General features: G+C 27.1%; 1 protein-coding gene and 1 long non-coding RNA gene across 2 annotated transcripts; both read right to left on the bottom strand.

Moving 5' to 3' along the window:
• Window positions 1-428: 428 nt before the first annotated feature.
• Window positions 429-4,256, bottom strand: LOC112689796. Its single transcript, XR_003149147.1, has 5 exons — window positions 4,146-4,256; window positions 3,776-3,883; window positions 1,288-1,360; window positions 899-1,186; window positions 429-810 (listed from the first exon to the last, which is right to left on the bottom strand). It is a non-coding gene; the product is annotated as an uncharacterized LOC112689796 (long non-coding RNA).
• Window positions 4,257-8,151: 3,895 nt separating this feature from the next.
• LOC112689763 lies at window positions 8,152-22,093 on the bottom strand. The gene is made up of 5 exons (XM_025563602.1): window positions 21,961-22,093; window positions 21,398-21,667; window positions 19,113-19,343; window positions 10,448-10,666; window positions 8,152-8,370 (listed from the first exon to the last, which is right to left on the bottom strand). The coding sequence occupies exons 1-5, from the start codon at window positions 22,036-22,038 to the stop codon at window positions 8,152-8,154; spliced, it is 1,017 nt and encodes a 338-aa protein (XP_025419387.1). The 5' UTR covers window positions 22,039-22,093.
• Between the last annotated feature and the right edge of the window lie 545 nt (window positions 22,094-22,638).

Genomic DNA, 22,638 nt, shown 5'->3' with positions numbered 1-22,638 from the left:
ACATTATTAATAATATTACTTTTATGAGTTTTTATTATTTTAGTGTGAAATAATTTATCTGCACGAAAAAAAAATACAGACAATATTGTTTGCTATCAAATTTTTTTTTTTAAAAATTATTCCAACAAAAAATTATCACATTGATATATCATTAAATTTATTAACTGTAGATATTTTTATACCCATACATATTTAATACTTAAAAATTAAATACAATAATTAGTTATGTTTAAGTAAAAAAAATATAGATATAAGTATAGATATTTAAACAAGAATTACCTATGACTTCTTAGTTTCAAGAATTTCTACATATATTGAAAAAAGTACTTAAAAAATGACGCAAAATAAAATTATCAATTATATTTTGAAAAACTAAAGATAATATAAGAATGAAGATGACTTATTTAATATTTCATTATACAACAGTATAGAATGAAACATAATATACTTAAGGTCAAAAAATAGTGAGTCACTTTTGTTAGATAAATATTATGCAAACAAATTAAGCTTATGGAAAATAAAATAGTACATAATAAATATACTTGACAATTTTTAAGCCCTAAAGCCTAATTTAAGTTAGTATTTATAATTTGTTTGTTCACTAGTTTACTTCATGTCTGAGTCTACGGCAACTTAGATGGGGCTGATAAGGGGTTGATCACCAGTCACTCCACGAACCTCTTTGCTAATACAAGGTAATAGATACAAAAATATATCCGCCTGTGTCTATATGTTAAACACATCGTCTTATGGACCATCCATTACATATATTAACTCCAACTTCTAATATATGAGGTAGGTATGGAAAATCTAGAACATATTAGATGAACATAGAACTAAAAATAAAATTATTTTACAAGTTGCTTCATTAAACAAAATTGTTCGTTGATAAGAATACCTTAGAAGCTGTTGATAAGACGCAGATTAAGTCAACATATAAATAGTTTAGCATTGAAGAAGTAGTAATCTTCAATACTGGACATGCTAATAATATAGCAATGGATTAATAATAACCATCTAATAAACCCTAGAATTAACCACCTAACTCAGGGTTTAACTGTGAAGAACTTTTCCAACCTTTGTATTATGATGACTGAATTATAATAATGATGTGATGTTGGATTCACAATACTATATACCAATCCAATTGGTAAAATAATTGTGTAATGATAACCCACTTCTCTACCTTTAATGAAAATATTGTATCTTATAAAATCCATGTATGTATATATATGTATATATATAATATATATATATTGTATAAAAATAACATTGGTAATGACTTACCTTTTTTAGTACAAAATCCTTACTTACAAAATAACCATTTCTCAATGAATAAGTCAACATGTTCACATTTCATCTGTACAACAAAATGAAGTAAATAAATAATAGCTTAAATGTTATTAATTAACTATTTTAATTTTTAAATTTAAAAAGTCAAGTGTGAAAAGATTAAAAATTATATAATACAGACTGAGAATTTCTAATTTAATTCTTAAATTCAAAAATAAATTAAATTAAAGTTATTAAAGTAATTTGAAATTTTGTGAACATTAAATGATTGGCCTTTAAAATTGCCTTAAACATTTTTCAAAAATATTACATACTTTGGACGTTGTCTTAATTAGATGACAACATTCAAGATGTTTAAAAAAGATCTTTGATTACTTAAGTAAATAAGTTTCGAAACTTAATTTCTCAAAGAAACATTTTAATTTATTTCGCCCTGATCACACTGAAATATGAAGAAAAAAATTAATATTTTGATAATATTTGTTACAAAGCATATAATTTCATTTAATAACAACAATCACTGTTTAAAAACGTAAACAATAGAAATTGAGAGTAATAAGTTTTAGAAAATGGTCTTTATACTTTTCAATATTTATATCATCAAATATTTTTATTGATAACATGAATTTTAACTAACTGCAGTAATAAGTAATAGCAATAAGTAAATACATATATTTAATTGTAAAATAGCCATGATCTATATCGATTGCTCACTTTTTATTAAATTAGTAGAATAAATATCTATATATTTATCTTATTTGATGTTTGTATCCAATAATAACAGTTTAAATGTTATGTAACATTTTATAATTTAAATAAAGACAACAATTATCCAAAAGACGGAAATATTAAAAACTCCAAAATTTGTATTCATTACCTAAAGAATATTTTAATATGTAAACAGTTTCTTTTATCGATAATATTCGTATGAAAGAAATTTTTGTTACAACATATTTTTATCAATCTCACTATAAAAAACAATATTTATTCCTCGCGGCGTATTTATACCACAGAAGTTCAAACTTTATACTTAAAAATATCTAAAATGAATTGTTAACATTAATAACAAATGAAAAAAATTGCGAGACCAGAGAACACCAACAAGGCAGTTTATTTTAAAACAAGATCTTCAATAAATCGTCGATAATGAATTAATAATTGACAGAAAAAATTATATTTGTAACAAAGTACAGGTAATGAAAATTTAAACATAATATTATACCAGAATATGGTGCTATCCGTTGTGACACAATCATTTATCACAGTCTCGTTTAACTTGAGTTATAAACTCTGTTATTGCAGTCATTATTTATAAATAAAAATAATAACTTCTTTTAGAAAAACTGTAGTATACCAATCAGCTAATCTTAATTAGTTTAATTATCTTAAATAGTTCCTCACCATTCTACTCTGAATCTTAAATAAATGTAATATAATGTGAACCTTCCATTTGGTTATTCACTATAGACCAATACCACTGAATGATAATGAATAATGTTAATTTTTATTCCATAAAAAGTAGTATTCAAATATATTAGTCTATGCTTTACGACATTCTGTCTAAACAGTAACTTCAATATTTCGATTACAATATAGAAGTTGCTTAATAGAAACCACTCATAATTGAGTTATTTTATTCGTCGTAATTTTTTATTCAGTCTACACAATGTAAAAAAGAATAAATAAAAATACGAGGTCATTTAGAAAAAGAATTAATACTTTATTGAGTTTTTACCATTAGAATGTAAATCTTGAGGATTTTTTTTTATAACAATGACCTTGTATTCAAGAATTCATCATACTATAATAATAAGTGAATGAGTAACGCAAGTGGATGAACGTGTTTAAAACTAACTTGATTTTTATAATATACATGTCGAAATAATTAATAAAAAAAAAAAAAAAAAAAAATGATCAGTAATTACTAAGTGACGACGCCATTTATCGCGACCGATGTAACCTCCAACGTTGAGGCATGGAATGGAAAATCAACGCGAAAATAAAAAAACGAACAATAGCGAGTTTCCGACAAGACGAGAAACGGATCGATAGCGCGATGAAGAAATTCACACGGCGTCGGCGCAACACAGCTTGTAGCCATGGTAGCCGAAGGTATGGTGGGGAAGCAAGAAAGGGGTAAAGAGAGGAGGCGGTAACTCCGAGGTCACACTCGAACAAAGCAAAATTCGATAGCGGAACGCGAAAAAAAATATAAAGTGCGTCACGTATAACTAAATTGAAATCGATTTCAAAAAATGTAACATGTAACTAAATGGATTAAACCGTATTGACTCAAAAACACCGAAAGCTATACAAATTAATTGAATGTATATATTTATAATACATACCTATATATTATATTTGTAAATTAGTGCTTTAAAATTAATCTATAGGTAACTAATAATTGAAATAACAAATAGTCGAATTTACAATAACCGATTCACAAACATGTATAAAATATATAAGCGCATAAAATACTTACAAAAATCCAAGTGATTCATTACGGGACAAAGTCTACTCTCACGTCGTAACGCACTGCTACGTCGATTGACGGCCGCCGCCATTCCGATTGAAACAGCATTGGCAGTACCTATAACACGAAATGAATCGTAACCGGTGAAATTACAGTGATCCAGCATATTGCAGGTGTATTACAAGGGTAGACAGAATAAATCGATAATGTTACATCGGATAGAGTACACGTCGAAAAATTAAAAATATTAACACGAAAGTAGGTATAACATAAGGAATCATAAAAACAATTACGTAACACAGATATTGTTTAACTCAAATGCGAGACGTTATTTTACAACGCGGAATATTTATTACAAAGCAATAGTAGGTATGCTTACCGTTGTCGACGCCTGTGCCCAGATGTCCGCCATTTTGTATTGGCCGACGAGTGAGAGTTCCGGAACGTGAAACAGCTTAGAAGTGAGCAGCGCAAATGAACGTAAACGGAGAATGGGCCGTAGTCGTCGGCAACGCTGCTGCTGCTACCCGTGGTGGGAGCAATGACGTGGCCCCTCTAGAATGTTCTAGAAAATCATGGAACAACGATGACCCAGCGAAACGTCGATAAAAAGAGTAGCAGATGTTTGCGCATGGTTGGAAATAACGGCGGCACACAACGCAATTGTTCGCTTACCCGTCAGACCGTTCGATAATTCAACGGTAGTCGCCAAACATAATTTTTTTTTATCAAAGCCGGTTTTATAAGCCATGACTAATACAATAATTTGCTTTGTGGCCTGTGACTTAGGAAATTACTACGATAAAATTATTTCGAAACACTTAACGTCGAAAATTAAATTCCAAGTCAGACGCAGCTGCGAATATAGTATTTGAGATTTGGAACTATTTACATCTAAAAAATTTTTTCGTCACTTGTCGAAATAGTTACACAGGTCCGATCAATTTTTTTTTCAAAATTCATTTTTGAACAATTAGTAGAGTGTTACATACACATAAGCCCTTACGATTACCATTGCACGGGGGGGGGGGGATCACATATATAGTAAGCATTGCATTAGAATAACTATTATTATAATCATTATAGATTGGTACCTACTAGAGATCTGCATGGATCATTTTTTCTCGACCCGGTCCGACACAAAACTTACAAAATTACCCCGCCCAAGCCCGATCCTTAATGTTTTTTTTGAAATCTAACCCGACCAGACCCGGTTGTAATATTTTTATTGCAGTCCAACCCACCCAGGTCCGTTTGTAATATTTATTATTTGATTTTATCAGTGATCTGTTTATAAATATCATAGACCAATAATAATGATTTGTGAAGTCTACTCCATTAGTTTAGGAACATTTCCTTATTTAACGACAATAATTGTCATTAATATAGTAATTTTATATTATACTCAGAAAGTTTTATTTTTGACCGGCCCGGTCCAAAAAAATAGGTACTACGATCCTTCTCATTACCAACCGGCCAATATTTATATTATGGCAGTGGCGTACCGAATATAGGTCTAAATGAAGCCCAAGCATCAAGTTAAAAAGGGGTGGGTGGTTGTTGGATGATAATACATAAATCACATAATTATCGTACATATTTAGGTAGAGAAATATTGATATGAGTTCTGAATGAGATGAGTTTAAATATGGGTGAATGGTAAACTAAACTTTGCAATTGGCATCAAAAAAATTTTTATCTCGGCACACCACTGTATTATGGTACGGCCTGGTCCAAGCCCAGTACTAGCCTGGCCCGTTCAGATCTCTAATAGGCACCAGTAGCACAGGTTCAATGACTAAAATATCATGGGATAAACGAATTCGCGAATACACGTCACACAATTATATCGTTGTTAAATATAAACACATGTGTGTGACTCAGCAGTCGCGGGGCGTTCACCACTCAAGTAATGCCGGGTTTACACGATGCGTAGTACTTGTCATTAGTACTTGTCACTCGTACTTGCACATTGTGTGTAAACAGAAAAAATTGTACTTAGTATAACCGGGAGTGCGAGTGAAAAGAACGCCGTTCTATTTATTAACGACAATTAGCTATCCCCTCCACGATTCTACTCTACTCGCGGTTGCACTCGCAACGTGTGACCACTTAATGATTAGTATTAGTGCTTAGTAACATTTGTATTATCACGTGTACGGCGCATGTTGCACACTGTGAATTGTGATAATTCTTAATTCAACTTCTATTTCATCTATGTTGATGAAATTATTATGTTTGAATTATAATTCAAACTTTGTTATACGATACAACGGTCCATTATATACTTTTTCACGACTTAATTGATCTTGACAATTAATTTTTTATATTATAATAATTAATAATATATTATTTACTTCTAATCACTATTTTAGGAATTATAATCTAATTTACTATTAATTTTACAATTTAATATATATAATATATTTAATATTATTATCATTGATTATCATATTATGTTACTATCTACTAATACCTAACGCCTAGTGCGAGTGCGAGTGTGAATGCGAAAGTCGTATGAACGCTCAAGCAATGAGCGAGTGCGAGTAACAAGTACTACGCATTGTGTAAACCCAGCATAAAGTATTCTGTTTAGTAAAGTATATTGTGTAAAGTGACTGATAATAACTATAGCGCGGGTTTTATATGCATTAAAAACCAACCAAATATGCGTTTAAAAATCTTTAACATGGAATATTATTTACATTAAAAAAAAAAAAATATGCACTCGAAATTTAGCAAAAAAAAAAAAATTATTTAATTTTTGAACATTTATTTAAAATAATTCATAAAAAAATGACATTTAAAATTATGTAATCTTACTGTTAATTTTTTTTTCTTCATTTTAAAGGAATTTACTAACCTAAATAATTTTGTAGTTAGTTTTCATCTATAAGGAAAAGAGAAATCAAAAATATACCCTAAATTAATTGTTTTTCCTAAATTTACTTTGCGTTGTACAACAATCATTTTTGTTATATTTTCAAAAACCATTGATTGGCGTTTGTCAGTCAATAAATTTTTATATCTTGAAAATTATCTTTCCATATCTACAAAAGCAATTGGCGAGTTTTTAAAAAATATATAATTTAATTTGGAGATAAATGTTTGCGAGTTTAAATTGATTGAATTGCGTCATTTAAAAATTTTAAATTATAGTATGTCGTAGTTTTCGTTTTTTATTTTACTTTCTACAATTTTCATAAACAGATTTACTTCTTATATTATAATACCTAGTAAATATTTAAAATATATCAAAAATAAATAAAATAAAAAAAACATCGAAGTATACACTGAAAGGTAAAATATGCAATTAAAAATGTAAAATAAGCCCTTAAAATAAAAATAATTGGGTAAGTATCGAAATATGCAAAAATATGCTCTAAAAAAATGTGATTGTTTTAATCGTTATGTCATAAATCAAATGTTGTGCTAACTTAGCATATCAAAAACCTACCAGAATAAATATACAAATATTTATAATAAATATACATACAAATCCGTGGTCTAATTATAACTTATACAGAAACTCATTAATTTTAACAGATCGGTGTAATTATTAAAATATAAAACATAACGCAGTCCATGTTTGGTTAAGTCTATTATTCTCTAGGGAAAAGGTAGGACCACAATATCAAACAAGAACAGGGTATATAAAGCAGTCCCGAATAGACCAATATAGTGATGTGTTTTAGTCCAATAAATGCAAGCATCTTCATGCCAGTTTACGTTATGAATTAATAAATTACGCTTAGAATATTTTATAAATAAAATAATGATTAAATTGCAGTTGAGTTATTATTTAAACGTTCTAACTAATACATCAAAAAAAGACAAATGATAACACGCAATAAGAAATAAAAAAAAATTTGATATTGGTATTACCACTGATTATAGATAGCATTGGTATCTATAATCAATGGTATTACCTATTATTACCTATTATATATATTTAACATTATAAGAAAAAAAAGTTTGATGCTGCTCTATTACATGCATTAAAAATAAATTTACTTTTCAAAACTAATACATTACTTACGTGTTGAGAAGTTTGAGAATCTAAAATGAAAAAATCTTTTTAAATATTTTATCTAATTTATTAAAATTAAAATGAATTATTCAATTAAATAAATAAAATAATATCATTACTTCATACGACGTTCAAAAATTATTTATTTACCTAATGAAAATAATATAAAGAAAACATTTTTATTTATTAAAATAATTCATAATAATCTATCAATTAAACAACAAAATGTATAAAACCAATTTGAAAACAAGCAATAATTTTTACAAAATGAACATTATCTCAAACTTTATTTTCAAGAATTTTTTTTATATAATAATTATAATTAAAATTAAATTAAAAAAAACGAATAACTATTTCATTCATTTAAATGTTTATAGATGTTAATAGAAAGTTGTGAATCTTTACTGCTACGAAGCATTGGATGATAGTTCAGTTCTTGAAGTTCGATGTTATTAACATGATTTAGTGTAGCTGTCACTTGCTGCTTTTTTGTTTCAAAATGTACTCGTTTTGGTTGTCCTTGTTTATTCCAACTATTAGCACAATGCAAATGACGTGAGAATGCATTAAACATCTGGAAAATATATTTATTCACTTATAAACACAAATATATAAACTAATAAATAACCATTAATCAATAAAAAGTGTAATTAATTTTACATATTATTACAAACTACAACTTACTTAATTTAAAAAGTTATTACATTACATTAATAATTCATTTATCAAATGAAATTTAAATATTTCAGAGCCGTGTTAAGGGGGGGGGCAAGGGGCAATTTTCCCTGAGTGCCGTAATTTTATGAAGGTAAGGGGGCGCCTTTATTTGCATTTTATATGCTATATAAAATTTATATGCCTCGAACACCAAATATGTTATAATTTTATAAATAATAAACAAAAGACACCGTGGTGAACCATGACAAAATAAATCTATTTAGCTTTTCTCATCGAAAATCCCTATAAAATCCGTTACAATTGTATCAACTGTGGCCTGTATTGTCTACTGCGTATTACCATTCATTATAAATACCTACTATATTTTAAATATTTATAATCATCAATATTACGAACTACAAAGATAAAATATATCTTCTCGTATTATAAGGTCTATTTCAGAATCGAGTATAATTTAATACACTTAGTGCCAAATAGATTAACACAACGACGATAGGCGATAAAGAAAACCTCTTTCCCCAAATTCGGATATTATAACAAAATATTTTAAACTGATATTAATAAGTAATATTTTCCAAGTAATATATTGTTTTTATTGTTATTGTCAGCCTTGATCGTTTATTTTTAAACATTAATTTGTTATCTATATTTTTAATTAAAATAATAAATAATTATAAATAACAAAAATTGCATATTATATTTCAGTTAGTTTTCGTAATATGTGGGAATATGATGTTCCATGGAGATTTATATATTAAGAAAACAATTAGTAATTAAATCGTAGAGGGGAGCAAAAAAAATTTGTCCCGGGGCGTTTAGATACTTAACACGGCTCCGAAATACTTACACGTTTAAAAGTAATAAAAATAAGTTTAAAGCTTTAAATATTAGTTTTATCGACTTTATTTACATATAATTTAAAAAAATTGTAATTTAAAGAAGACATTTTAAGAATTTTAAAACTTTTAAAAATGACCTAGTACATAATTGGTCTTAAACAGTGGCGTACTTACGGGGGGATTCATGGGGTTTGAACCTCCCCCATTGGCCGTATTTTTTTTAAATTATTCCAGTAGTTTAATAATAATTGATTATTGATTTTATTGATTATAATTTAGTGGTTTAAACGTCATTAATAACCAGTATCACGGTTATCAAGTTGGATTGAAGCACGACCATAGAACATGTTCTATGACACGATCACGCTATCAATTTAACAATTTGGTGACAATTTGTGATAATGTGGTTTTTTAAAACAGTACAAAATTTGTAATTATTATGACTATGAGGGGTGTGGGGGGGCAGAGTCCCCCACTTTTGTATTCTAGTAAATTTTCAGAGCCCTCCCATTGAAAATTCCTTAGAACGCCACTGGTCTTAAAATAAAATGAATTTATATATTTCTATTGCTGTAAAAAATATTCTTAAGGAAAAAAACTAATAAATTATTTTAAGATCAAAAGATTTTTTATTAATATTATTATTTTTCGGAATCTAAAACTATTTTTCTTATTCATACTTTTTTAAACTTATATCATGTTTAATATCTGATCGTTTTATTTATCTAAAAAAATTACTTGCATTACCATTGATTTTATAATATACTACAGATATGTCATCATATTATTAATATTGATAGCACATATTTTCTATTGTAAAAAAACTTGTTTCTAACAAGTTGAAAGCAAAGATTATAGATTCTATATATAATTGCTTTCAACATTAGCTAGAAGTGTCTATAATACAGGGACTTCTAGCTAATTCATGCATATTAGCGCTACCGATTTTAATTAAGGAATGTAATGATGACGTACCCACATATTCTAAAATGAATGGTATTATATTCAAATACATCTATTAAATAGATATTTTCATTAATCTATTTATGTATATAATTTTCCTAAATATGATTACAATGATTATTGATTAACGTCATTTGTAAATGATTATGTAAATATAAACTATGATTATACCTTGGAACAACAACCAAATGAAGAAAAGTATAAAACCATAATATGTGGAAAAGCGAATACCGTCCAGTAAATTAAAAAATTGATTGGCCGTGAAAAATCACCGAAAACATATTTAAATAAATCGCTAATTGGTAGTAAAAGTAACAAAATTGCCAAACCTTGAAATATTATATATGTAAAATGAGCCCATGTAATTGTTTCACAATATTCCAATATTTCCTAAAATTAAAATTATTATTAACAATCAAATATATAGAATCATAACAATTTATTATATTGTTGTCATTGTTGTAAAACCAATAATCATATTTTTTATTCTAAGTATTGTAAATTTCCGAATGTTTTGGTTACAATTTCAAACACTATCAAATTATAATAATGCATGATAGATAAATAAAGCTAATTATCATACACCCAGTGCCGTAAAAACCAGGTGTGTAGAGTGTGTATTGCACATAGGTCTCAGGCCTCATAATATATTATGGGCCTCAAAAGGTCGAATACTCAAAAGTGTTTAATAATAAATGGTCTCAAGATTTTAACATATTTATTCACATAGGCCTCGTGCAATTAAGTTACGACACTACATACACCTAGTAGTATTGTATTAAGCATAAATTCCTACAGCCAAAAATGAATTTTTCAATTCATACATTAAATGGGTATCAACCCATTGAAAAATAAAAAACATTACTATGTAATTGGTAAACAACCAAAATAGAGTAAGAATATAAAAATGTATTTCGGGTAATAGACTAGTCCATTTGTAATTGTTACTACCATGCATCGTCTAGATAGATTTTGAAATAACACAGATCGACACATATTCAAATCACAATATTGATTTACGAGTGTTTTTAATATTACTGTGTAAAACCACTCCACTATTAGAACTTCCTATTAGATGATGTATGTATAGATGCCCAGTTTCTAAAATATGATACTATATCATTACTACTATTATTTACTTTTTATATACAAAATATTTCTAAAATTTTGTTATATATTATGTAGCATTTAAAAAAAAAAAATAATACGTTATAGTAAGGTACTTTACTTTATATTTTGAGTGAAGCGAAGCATATTTTGATTTTAGAATGATATAATTCTGATGAAGATTACGAATAGCTGTAAAATTTTAACTTCTATCGCCTGAAAATTTAAATTTAATTATAAGTTGTTTAACTATTCTTATTAAGGTAATAGATATAATTCAAAAATACTATAAATTATCGGTTGCCAGTTTTTATTTAAATTTAAAGTTACAGTGAAGCCTATTATTTTCAAGAATATAAAATTTTAAGCTAAACCTTATAAAATTTACAGTCTTAATTTCAAAGACCTAAAATTTGAGTATAAAATTAATTCAGTTATTTTAACTATAATATCGAAAATAATTGTTTAGTTTTAACCTCAATAAAATATTTTAATATTACGAACAATCATTAATTTAATGACAAAAAAAAAACGTAAAGAATTATGTACAATTATTAACATAATATGACATTATATAATTTTTATATAATTTTTTATAGATTAAATTAAAAATAAACCATTTTACATTTTTACACGATATGAGTCATACATTAGCCATTTATAAAGAAAATATTTCAAAAGTCTTATATATTAAAAAGTCTAAGACTTATAACTTATAAGTAACTACTATTAAAATATAATTAATATTATTTTATTTTTTCCTATAATTTATATTAACTTTATGGCTATATATGGTATTTACGTACTTTATGACTAAAATCAGCCAAATTAGTTTTTGCCAAGTCACACGGATAAAAAATGAAAATACATTAGTATGGTTTCCTCTTTAAGAATGTTTCATGTAAATTCAATGAATAATATATTTATAATTATATTAATTAATATATTATTTTAATTATTTCAATATTAATGTTTTCATTTTATTCATTGTTTAAAAAAGAAAAATAAAGAATTTGAAATACACTAGGCAAAGGACCTAATAATATGATGATTTTAAGTCACGTAACGATATTATATAATTTGTTATTAAACTTTGACCTTATAAAACTGTAACAAATTATCAGAATACGTTCATGTATTTTTTTTAAATATAGATTTGTATGATATTATTTAGTATTTGCATAATTGTCTCTGTATACAAATGTGATTTCCATTTTAGGTACCAATTAAAATTTTTAAAAGATCGGAAATTATGTTTCCCAAGAATAATTAAAAGAATCAAGGGCGCCCATATTGGAGGCAAGGGAGGGACATGTCTCCCCTGAAAAATGTCAAAAATGTTGGAAAATTGTTTACTATGATCAGAAAATATTTATTTAAATAGAATTAAAAAACTTAATTTAATATATGAAAATCTATAATTTATTTATAAAAAACCTATTTAGTTTGGAAAATCAGGTTATCAGCTATAAATAACAATACGCTTTTTCGTTTCTATTCTATGAATAATTATCAATTCTGAAAATATTGTGTATTTCCAGAAATACGGTATGTATGTGTATGTGTACACAACCATAATATTTATATAATATTTGTAAATTAATATTTTAATAAATAGGTATAACCATTGATTATAAATTTTATAATATAATTTATAATCAATGGTATAACTAATGTTTTAAGTGTCCAATTTATATTATTAATTAAAGAAAAATTCCAATAAATTACTTTTATGGTAAATTGGTTAAATAATTATTATTTTATAGTCTCCCAGTTTGATATATATAATGTAATAGTATAATGTAAAATTGTAAACCCCTTTCTATATCGTGGGTCATTCCTATTTATGAATATATTGATAAATTAAAATGTTGTCCTCCCATGAGAATTTTCCTATGGGTGTCCTTGAAAAGAATAAACCTAATAATCTGGTAATAAAAAATAAAAATAAAAATTAGATATTCTAAATATTTAAAAATAAGGAAAATATGTATTTCTTCGTAGTATTTATTGATTGCAAATTTTTACTAAGCCTTATAATTATTTTCCAAATTAATTAAAAATAAATGATACTTATAACTCATCACATCATACGTGATGCACCTATTTTTAATTTAAATTATTATGTACACGACTATTATCCATACTATATCATAATCATTATTTGTTATTAATTATTTAGTTAGTTTTGAAAGTAAACATAATTTTTTCACAAAAATATTAAACAAACCACATCCTATCTTTATAATCAATAAATAAATTATTTCGATTAGATTATTACCAGGGCTAGGATTTGTATGCAATAAAAAATTGTAAAATATGCTTTTTATTTACCAAAATATGCAAAAACATGCTAAATAAAAATATCACCATTTATTTCATCATGAGGTGATTCGTCGACATTACTGACAAAATCAAAAATCAGAAGTCGCAAAAAAAACATGCTGTTGCATACAAATCCTAGCCCTGATTATTACTATGTATACAGCGATGACTAAGGCTCGGAAGTTGATGCATTTTACATTTTTTTTTTTTGGAACTTTTTTGAAGATTCTTTCCTGGCCACAAATGTGTTTCATTAACATGTGAATCCGAATAACTAATTTTTATTTTGCATTATTTTTCCCATTTTTTGGTGTTTATTATTTTTCAATTCATTTTTTGAAATATATATGTCATTTTCCCACATTTTTAGTCATTTTTTACTGATTTCACACTAGTTCACTTCTTATCGTTCTTCGTCAACCATTATTCCAACAACTTAAGACTTGTACGATTTTATATCACCGATTACATTCGCTATTGTCGTGTTAGGCTAGATTCACATGGACGCACATACACGAGCGTCGGTTGATCGCGCGTATTTAGATATACAGGTTTCAAAATCATCGTTCACATGGCGCGCGATCAACGCGTGTGTACGCGCGTCAACCGCGATAACGACGCAAGTTTCTATTTCCGCGCGAACACGCGCGTGACACTGAGGATTGAAATATCATGTATAATTATCGGACCGTTCAGTTGACGTGCACATTTCGATGTGAATGATCGAATTTTCATCTATAGTTTATGAAAACAAGTGTTTTTTTTAATATGGAAATTGAAATAGATAAGTTAATTAATGAAATAGAAAAAAGGCCTGCCATATGGGACATTTTGATCAATTTCTAAGGTGTCTTTAATTATCTCCAATAGGTTATCAAATGATTTAATGGACATTCTAAAGTAATTGAAAAATTTGTCATGGTGCTCTCTGAGTTTAGGATATAATGTAACACTAAATATAATGTAATAATAATGTAAGACTAAAAGAAAGCCTTGTTTTCAAAATAGGATGAACCCAATATTTCCTTTCCCTTATTTTTCTGCATCTTCTCATTCTTCGGTGGACGGCGAATAAACACACAGCATCTATCACACTTATTCTTGATGACAATCTGAACTATACTAAGTAATATAGTTTTTAACTAGAATTTTCCGTACAACGCGCATGACACGCAGCCATCTGAACGGTCATACGTGCGTTTTGTGTCGTGCTAACGCGCGTGTATGCGCGTCGATTGATCATGCGTATTTAGGTATACGCGTTTCCAAATCATCGTTCACATGGCGCGCGATCAACGCGCGTCGACCGCGATAACGACGCTAGTTTCTATTTCCGTGAGACACGCGCGGATATTACGGATTGAAATACTATATATATTATAATCGGACCGTTTAGTTGATACACGCGTTTAGATGCAAACGATCAAATTTTTATCTATAGTTTTTGAAAACAAGTGTTTTTTTAAACATGAATATTTAAATAGATACGTTAATCAATGAAATATAAAAAAGGGCAGGCCTTTTGACAGGTTAGGCAGGACATGAAAACGCATGAGTACTCAAACCAAACCATAATCAGAAGAAGTTGGGAAGAGTTGGTGCTTATTTTTAGTGGTCCTGAGGATTCAGATAAGAAAAAAACAAATGTAGGTAATTAATCTTTTATTATATTTACACTTATATTAAAATTTACAAAAGAATAAAATTATTCAAATAATTTTGTCTTGCCTTTATAATTTCCTTTCATTTGTAAAGTAGAGTCTTTAATTATCTCTAATAGGCAGTGGCGTGTGCAGTAATTTGGTATGAGGGGGGGGGGAGGATGTCATAAATAAAAATGTATTATTTTTACAAAAAAAAAATCAATCTAGGCGGAAATGGGTGAAACACGACTACGGACGCTTTACCTTTTTTGCAATCCAATTGCAGACGATCATTATATAACAAAAGATATTATTTTGCACTCAAAAAATGACGCGACTGCGGTCGAAATTTAATGAAACGTTGCCAAGTTGTGTGACGCAGTTTATTAATATAATAATATATAATATAAACATTTAAAGTTAAAAATTTATATTTTTTCCCCCTTTAATGACAACTAATTTTTTTAAATATTGTATCACGTTTTGGTGATTTTTATAATCATTATAGCTCTGAATAGTTAAGTTGATTCTATCTAAATCTTTTTTTGCCACCGATTTTTCTCGGCCTTTGTTTATGGATTATTGTCTCAGTTTAGGCTTGAGTTTCTTTTAAACTTATTCAATTTAATTTCTTCTAACTGCAGTATTTAACAAAAGTGACTTGTAACTGCATACTAAACTTAATACGCTCAGAATTTCCACATTCTCACATTATCGAAGTTCTATTTTTAAAATTGGCAACATGTGTCCGCAATAGTGTTATATTCGGGGGTCCATTGATAAACTATAATTTTTTTTTTTTTTTTGGCTTATTCCGGGCCTTGAAGGTCCATCGCCGCTTCTACTACGCCTCTCCACAGCTCTCTGTTCTTCGCCAGTTGTTCTCCCTCTCTAATACCCAGAATCTTGAGGTCTTCTTTGATTCGGTCAGTCCATCGCTGTCTTGGTCTCCCTATCGGTTGTTTTTTATTTGGTATTTAATTTCGATTAAAAAGGTCGCCCCGAAAAGAACCGTCCGCAGTCGTATATCACCGGCGGAAATTCATCCTTCTGGCTTTTACATTAAATTCATAAATTATTTGTTCTGTAGATAATGGAATATCTAGATGTATGTTCATTAACGCCAATCCATTTAACCGTGACTGCCCCGTCGTGTTTCTTAAATACGTTTTTAAACGTTTAAGACAAAAAAAAAAGGCCACGGGGGGATATATCCCCCATCATCCCTCCCTGCGAACGCCACTGCCAATAGGTCATCAAACTATTTGGACATACACTAATGGACATTCAATAGTAATTGAAAATTGTGTCATCATGGTATCTTAGTTTAGGATATAATGTGACATAAAGACTAAAAGAAAGCCTTGTTTTTAAAATAGGATGAACCCAATATTTCCTTTCCTTCATTTGTCTGCATCTTCTTATCCTTCAGTGGACGACTCATAAACACACAACATCTATCACATCCATTCTTGATGACAGTCTGAACTGTACTAAGTAATATAGTTTTTGACAAGTACATTCCCGTACAACGCGCGTGTCACGCAGCCATCTGAACGGTCATACGCGCGTTTTGTGACGTGCTAACGCGCGTCCATGTGTTCACAGCCTTATAGTGAATAATACCATTGATTATAACTATTTATAATCAACAGGATTCAGAAGTTGTAGCACTAAAAATGTTACTTTTTATCTCTTAAATATGTACTTAAAAACTCTAAAATATGCGCTATAAATACCACGAAAAATCAAAAAATATGTATTTATGTTAAAAATTTATAAATTTATTAGAAAAAAAATTAAACGTCGTTTTAAAAATATTTTGGCTCATAAACGTTTGGATTGATTGAGTTATAAACTTAATAAAAATGTTAAATTGATTAAATATTTTTGTAAAAGTGTACTTATAATTAAATGATTTTATTTAGTCACTAACATTAGTACATCAAATTGTCGATGAAAAAATAAAATAATAATTGATGTCTATTTATTTCTAATAATTAAAATATTTTTAAAACTATAACTAATTAAATCATTATTAACAGCAAAATGTGATTATTTCCTGTATTATGTGAAAATATACCCATAAATAGCACTATAAACCCTAAATCAACAAAATAGCAATAAAACCTGCAAATATGCAAAAAAATAGCAAAATTAAATTTTGTGTATAATATCCAAGTAGTTTGAAACATATTTGTATCTTACTTTGGATGTTCTAAGACGAACCCAGAAAAATATGTATTTGCTAGAACTTCCGAGCCCTGATAATCAATGATAATACCTATTATATCTAAATTTAATTATTTTTTCGTAATATTTTCGAAATGGCGAAAGTTAAAACATCGGTAAATGGTCGTCTGCGTCTCGCAATCACTTCAGTGGAAGTGGAGAAAAATTTTTCCAATTATAAATAATTAAAAATTTAAAAATAAATAAACAGATAATCACAGTTCATTTACTTTTGATAATATCAAATACACTGTAATATACAATGCAATGGTTTTGATTCTTGGTAATCTGTAAGCTTTGATAAATTTATAAAACAAATATTTATAATTTTTTTATTTCATATTTGAAAGGCATTTGTTGTCATTTTTTATATCATATTTTGAGTAATTTGTAAGTTATGATTTATATAAAAGATTTATAAGATAAGATTTATATAAAATGTTAAAGTAAAATAGAGTAAGATATTTAAAAAAAATGTATTTTTATTAATTTAAAACAATTATTTGTAATTTTTCTAAGTTATTTTTTAAGGATATTTTTTGTCATTTTTATGCCATATTTGCATATTTTTCAGGTCATTTTTTACTGTTTTTAATGTCATCAAATTTCGAGCCTTGTGATGACTAATACTATAATATTATTCGTATTATTGCGTAGTACACAATATATACACTATTGTTCTTTCCACAGTACCGGCATATGGGTAGGGCAGAAAAGGCAGCTGCCCAGGGCCCCTCTATTTTAGGGGCCTCATGCATTTCGTAGGATTTAATAATTTGTAAGCCTATAATTTTGTTTTTTATTTTTAATTTTTTGTTCTATGATTTCTAAAGAAAATACAGTTTTTAAAAATTTTTCGTATTAAAAACATGTAATTATTTTCCAAATATATTCAAAATAATCAAAAACTACTTAGGAATATTTTATGTACTCTATCAATTAAACAAGACCTATTATACTTATACTAACTGACTTATTAGATTTTAATGAGCTGATTATATATTTTTTTTTTTTTTACATTGTTGTGTAAAACTTGTATTTAGCTTAAAAATGTAATTTGTATATAATTTATTTTAATATGACAATTTAAAGAATATACGATCAAAATAAAATTTGTATGTAATAAAAAAAAATACATATCTAAGAGTTCACGTTTAATACTTTGTTTAATTATATGCGATTAAAAAAATATTTTTACATAAGTCATGTAAAATAGAAAAATATGTCATATGAGTACTAAGAAGTTCAAGAAAAAAGGTTTTTGGTTTTACGAGAAAAAATTTGCTTCGAGCTCTGCAAAACCTCCCACCGGCGTTGCCTGTCCGCAAAACAAAAATAATCATGAACGTCTTAAAAAGAGAGTTGAATTGAATTTGTATTACAGCAAGGTATAAGTCTATATTATAAACGTAGTTTTAGTGTGATCTTATGATCCATTCGTTTTACAACCTTGACAAGACATATTTTATGAATATTAATATAATAAATTATAAATAAAGTCTCATGCGATAATCAACTCGCACACTTACCATACGCACGTATAGACATTTGGCGACTATGATAAATAAGGTAATAGGAAGCGTGGAAATGACTTCTACTATCCAAGTACACGTGAAGTACCACGGATCTAATAAAATGTCACCTAGAACGATGACGCACACAAAATATTGGAATGAACCGAGCAACAGCCAACCAAACGGTATGCCGATTAAATACGACAACGGGATAACTGATTTTCGACTGTACCATACGGCAAATTGCTAAGATAGAAATTCATAGAAACATATTATACCAATTAATCGATTGACGTAGTTATTGAAGATTAATAAATGATAATGATACATAAAATCAGTGATATAACGAATAACCGTATACATTCAGCAATTCATGACGAATTTTTCAACTATTTTGCTTTATTAATTTAAATTTGTTTTGGTCATTCTTAAATTTTAAAAAATTTTGTGAAAAAATATTATTTGATTTCAAATTCAAATTTATAAAAATGGGGAAAGCTTTCCAGAAAATATTATGAAGAATTTTACATTTTAAATATTTATTATTTATTATCAAATTATGAAATTAAACAATTAAAATGAATATGTTCTTATTGATAATTTTCTGTATACTTTATAAAATGAGTTTACTTAATTATTTTCTGAAGATGAATTTTATATTCCCTTTTTTTTTTTTAATAAATCAGAAAAACTTTTAAAAATAATTATTTAAGGTATGTTAAACATAATTGAGTCCCAACTAAAAATATTTCATACGATATAAATAAGGCAGAGGACTTGTAGTTCTAAAATAGCACTAAATATGAAAGCACTTATACACTTAAAAACACTATAATACACACTAAAAATATACTCTTATATTTTTTCAAAATTAATTTATTTAAAAATATATATAAATCATTTTTAACTAAATAGGTTATAAAATTGAGTTTCTTGAAAATTCTTCCGACCTTAAAAAATAAAATTTCTAGTATTTAAGAAAAATATTATTAAAACCAGTAGATAATTAAGTAAATGTTCTTTCAAATTATTGAATTGGTAAAATTGCTTGTTGTCAGCGAACAGTACTTTAAACATTAAAAACAATCTCACTACATCGACCGAATTAATTGTGTGTATTTAAAATAGACTAAATCAATTACTCAGAAGTTTCCAAGTAGAACATCATTAAAGTTTCCTTGTCATTTAAAATTTTAATAATTTTTAATTAAACATTAAAATCTGATATTTTTTTTTAAAACATAATCTATTTTTTCTTGGGTTACTCTTCCTATTGAACCAGGAACTTTACTTAAATTAACATTGGCGATTATCAAGACGTGTTTCTAGGAAAAATATGATCAAAAATTAAAATTATTTTTAGTTCAACAATATTTTGGTTATATATTAGATTAAATAAAAATGTCGATGGAAAAGTAATAATAAAATTATTAATTATTTAAAATATGCATTTAAAAGTATAAAATGCAAGAAATATGCCCTAAAATCAAAGAAAACTCAAAATATGCATTTATATGCAAAATAAAATGTCAAGACTAGCTATGTAAAGGCATGAAACATATTTGTTTCGTACTCTGCTATTTTTTTGGTTGTGTAAAACAAATATACAAATGTTATAAGTCCTCTATCCTAGTTATAAAAAAAATCTTTTATTTTTAATATTTTAACTATAGTTAATTGTTCATCTTAAAATTGGTTAACATAACAATTATGATGTAATTATATTACGAATTATTAAATTAACCAATTACAATAAACTAAGTAATTGAATCTAATTAACTTAAATAAATTAGTTATTTATACCAATAATAATAATTATTTAAGTTTTATTAATCAATAGCAAAAACAAAATAAAATTGAATATTTCATACATCAACATTTTTTTTCTCAATATCTTTCTGAAAATATGTAAAAGAACTAGTAAAAAATAAAAATTTTATAAAATCATCAATGATATATATTTGATTTTTATAAAAATTTAAATCATTAAAATTGTGTGTGATAACGAATGAAGCCATTTAAATGGATCACTCTGTATGTAAAACCACATAAAAATGTAATTTATTAAATATAATCATATAACTTTGAAACGTTTCAACAAGCTCATAGAGTAAATTTTAGACTTCAATGATAATAATATATTAATGTATGTCTTATCTATTAATTGAGAAGTTATTTGTCATCTTATATAATATATATATTTATTTAATAAATTATGTTTTGTATGTATGCGAAATGTTTGAACAGTCAACTTACTGCATTCGTATTGTATCTATTAATAAACTAAATCCAACACTCACATGTATTACTCCTCGGTTGACTACTACGTTTTCCAATAAAACATTTTCATCTCTCTGTGTATGTACTGTTGGACAATCGTAAATTTCGACGTCCACGACTATAGGATCATCTTGTCTACTAACAGATGGACTGCGACACCGGTTGTCGTTTGAAGTCAAATATTCTGATTTTTCCATTGTTGATAAATCAGTGTCAGGTAAAGTGTCCCTTCTTATATAGTCGCCTTTTGGTGACTTTTGAGTTTGACAGTTGTGATTTTCAGCTGAAAACTGATATTTAAATATTAATTTCAATCACACGTGTTTATATTTTGTAATAGGTGTCCATCAATTACAACAAAGTGATTTTATTTTCAAGAATATTATATTATATAATATATTATTTTTGATTATTAAGTTAATGTGTTACATTAGATAAAGTATGTATAATATCTCTAATAGGTCTAATAGGTTATTATAAGGTCATCAAGGCAGTGCTCAATATTCAATAACAGTATAAACCAATTATACGCGAATAAAACTGATAAATATCTTTCGCTAAAAATCATTAATAAGTTATTTACCTCTTTTACATGAGACAAACATGGATCATCGATCCTGTTAATACATACTATATAGTACTTAAAACAGTGTAGTCTCATGAAGTATAACCATTAATTTACTTCAAGACTAAGTATTTTTAAAACAATTGATGTAAATTAGAGGTGGGAATTATGGCTCAATTTAATGATACAATTCACTTGACTAAGGTTATTCCAATGATATGATTCAATGAGTCTACTCCTAACTCAAAAAGTTCTTATCAACTATATGTCTTATTTTAGATAATAATTAATTCAGTGAACCACATATAATATTATAGGTAGTTAATTGACACAACTCACAAGTCATGAGCTGACAAAATGATAAATCAGGAACTGATAAGAATTAGGAGATAACACTACAGATATACACAATAATATAAATATGTATTTGTGGGTAACATTTAATTATTGAGTCATTGAATTTTGGTACACTGATTCAACTTGTTCACCTAAAATAATCAATTCTTTAAATCAACTCACTCACTCAGTACCTATCCCTACTATAAATATCTACGATTTTATCGAAAACAGAGCATTACATTTTAATGAAAAACATTGTTATAACGACTACGTACGATGTGAAATAAGAATACTTCTTATTAAAATTAAAAATCATAACAGAAACATTTAAATAAGATATTTGTTGTGTAGCCGTAA

The sequence above is a fragment of the Sipha flava genome, unplaced genomic scaffold, assembly GCF_003268045.1.
Source record: "Sipha flava isolate LNK unplaced genomic scaffold, YSA_version1 46_pilon_pilon, whole genome shotgun sequence".
Taxonomy (NCBI): domain Eukaryota; kingdom Metazoa; phylum Arthropoda; class Insecta; order Hemiptera; family Aphididae; genus Sipha; species Sipha flava.
Note: the sequence above shows the minus strand (reverse complement) of the source record. Positions and strands in the feature narration are given on the sequence as shown.

Coding starts and splice junctions, on each gene's coding strand:
- LOC112689763 (XM_025563602.1), bottom strand. CDS start 22,038: ATGAGACTACACTGTTTTAAGTACTATATAGTATGTATTAACAGGATC. Junction 21,668..21,960: donor GTTTGTCTCATGTAAAAGAG/GTAAATAACTTA, acceptor TTTAAATATCAG/TTTTCAGCTGAAAATCACAA. Junction 19,344..21,397: donor TCAACCGAGGAGTAATACAT/GTGAGTGTTGGA, acceptor TTTCTATCTTAG/CAATTTGCCGTATGGTACAG.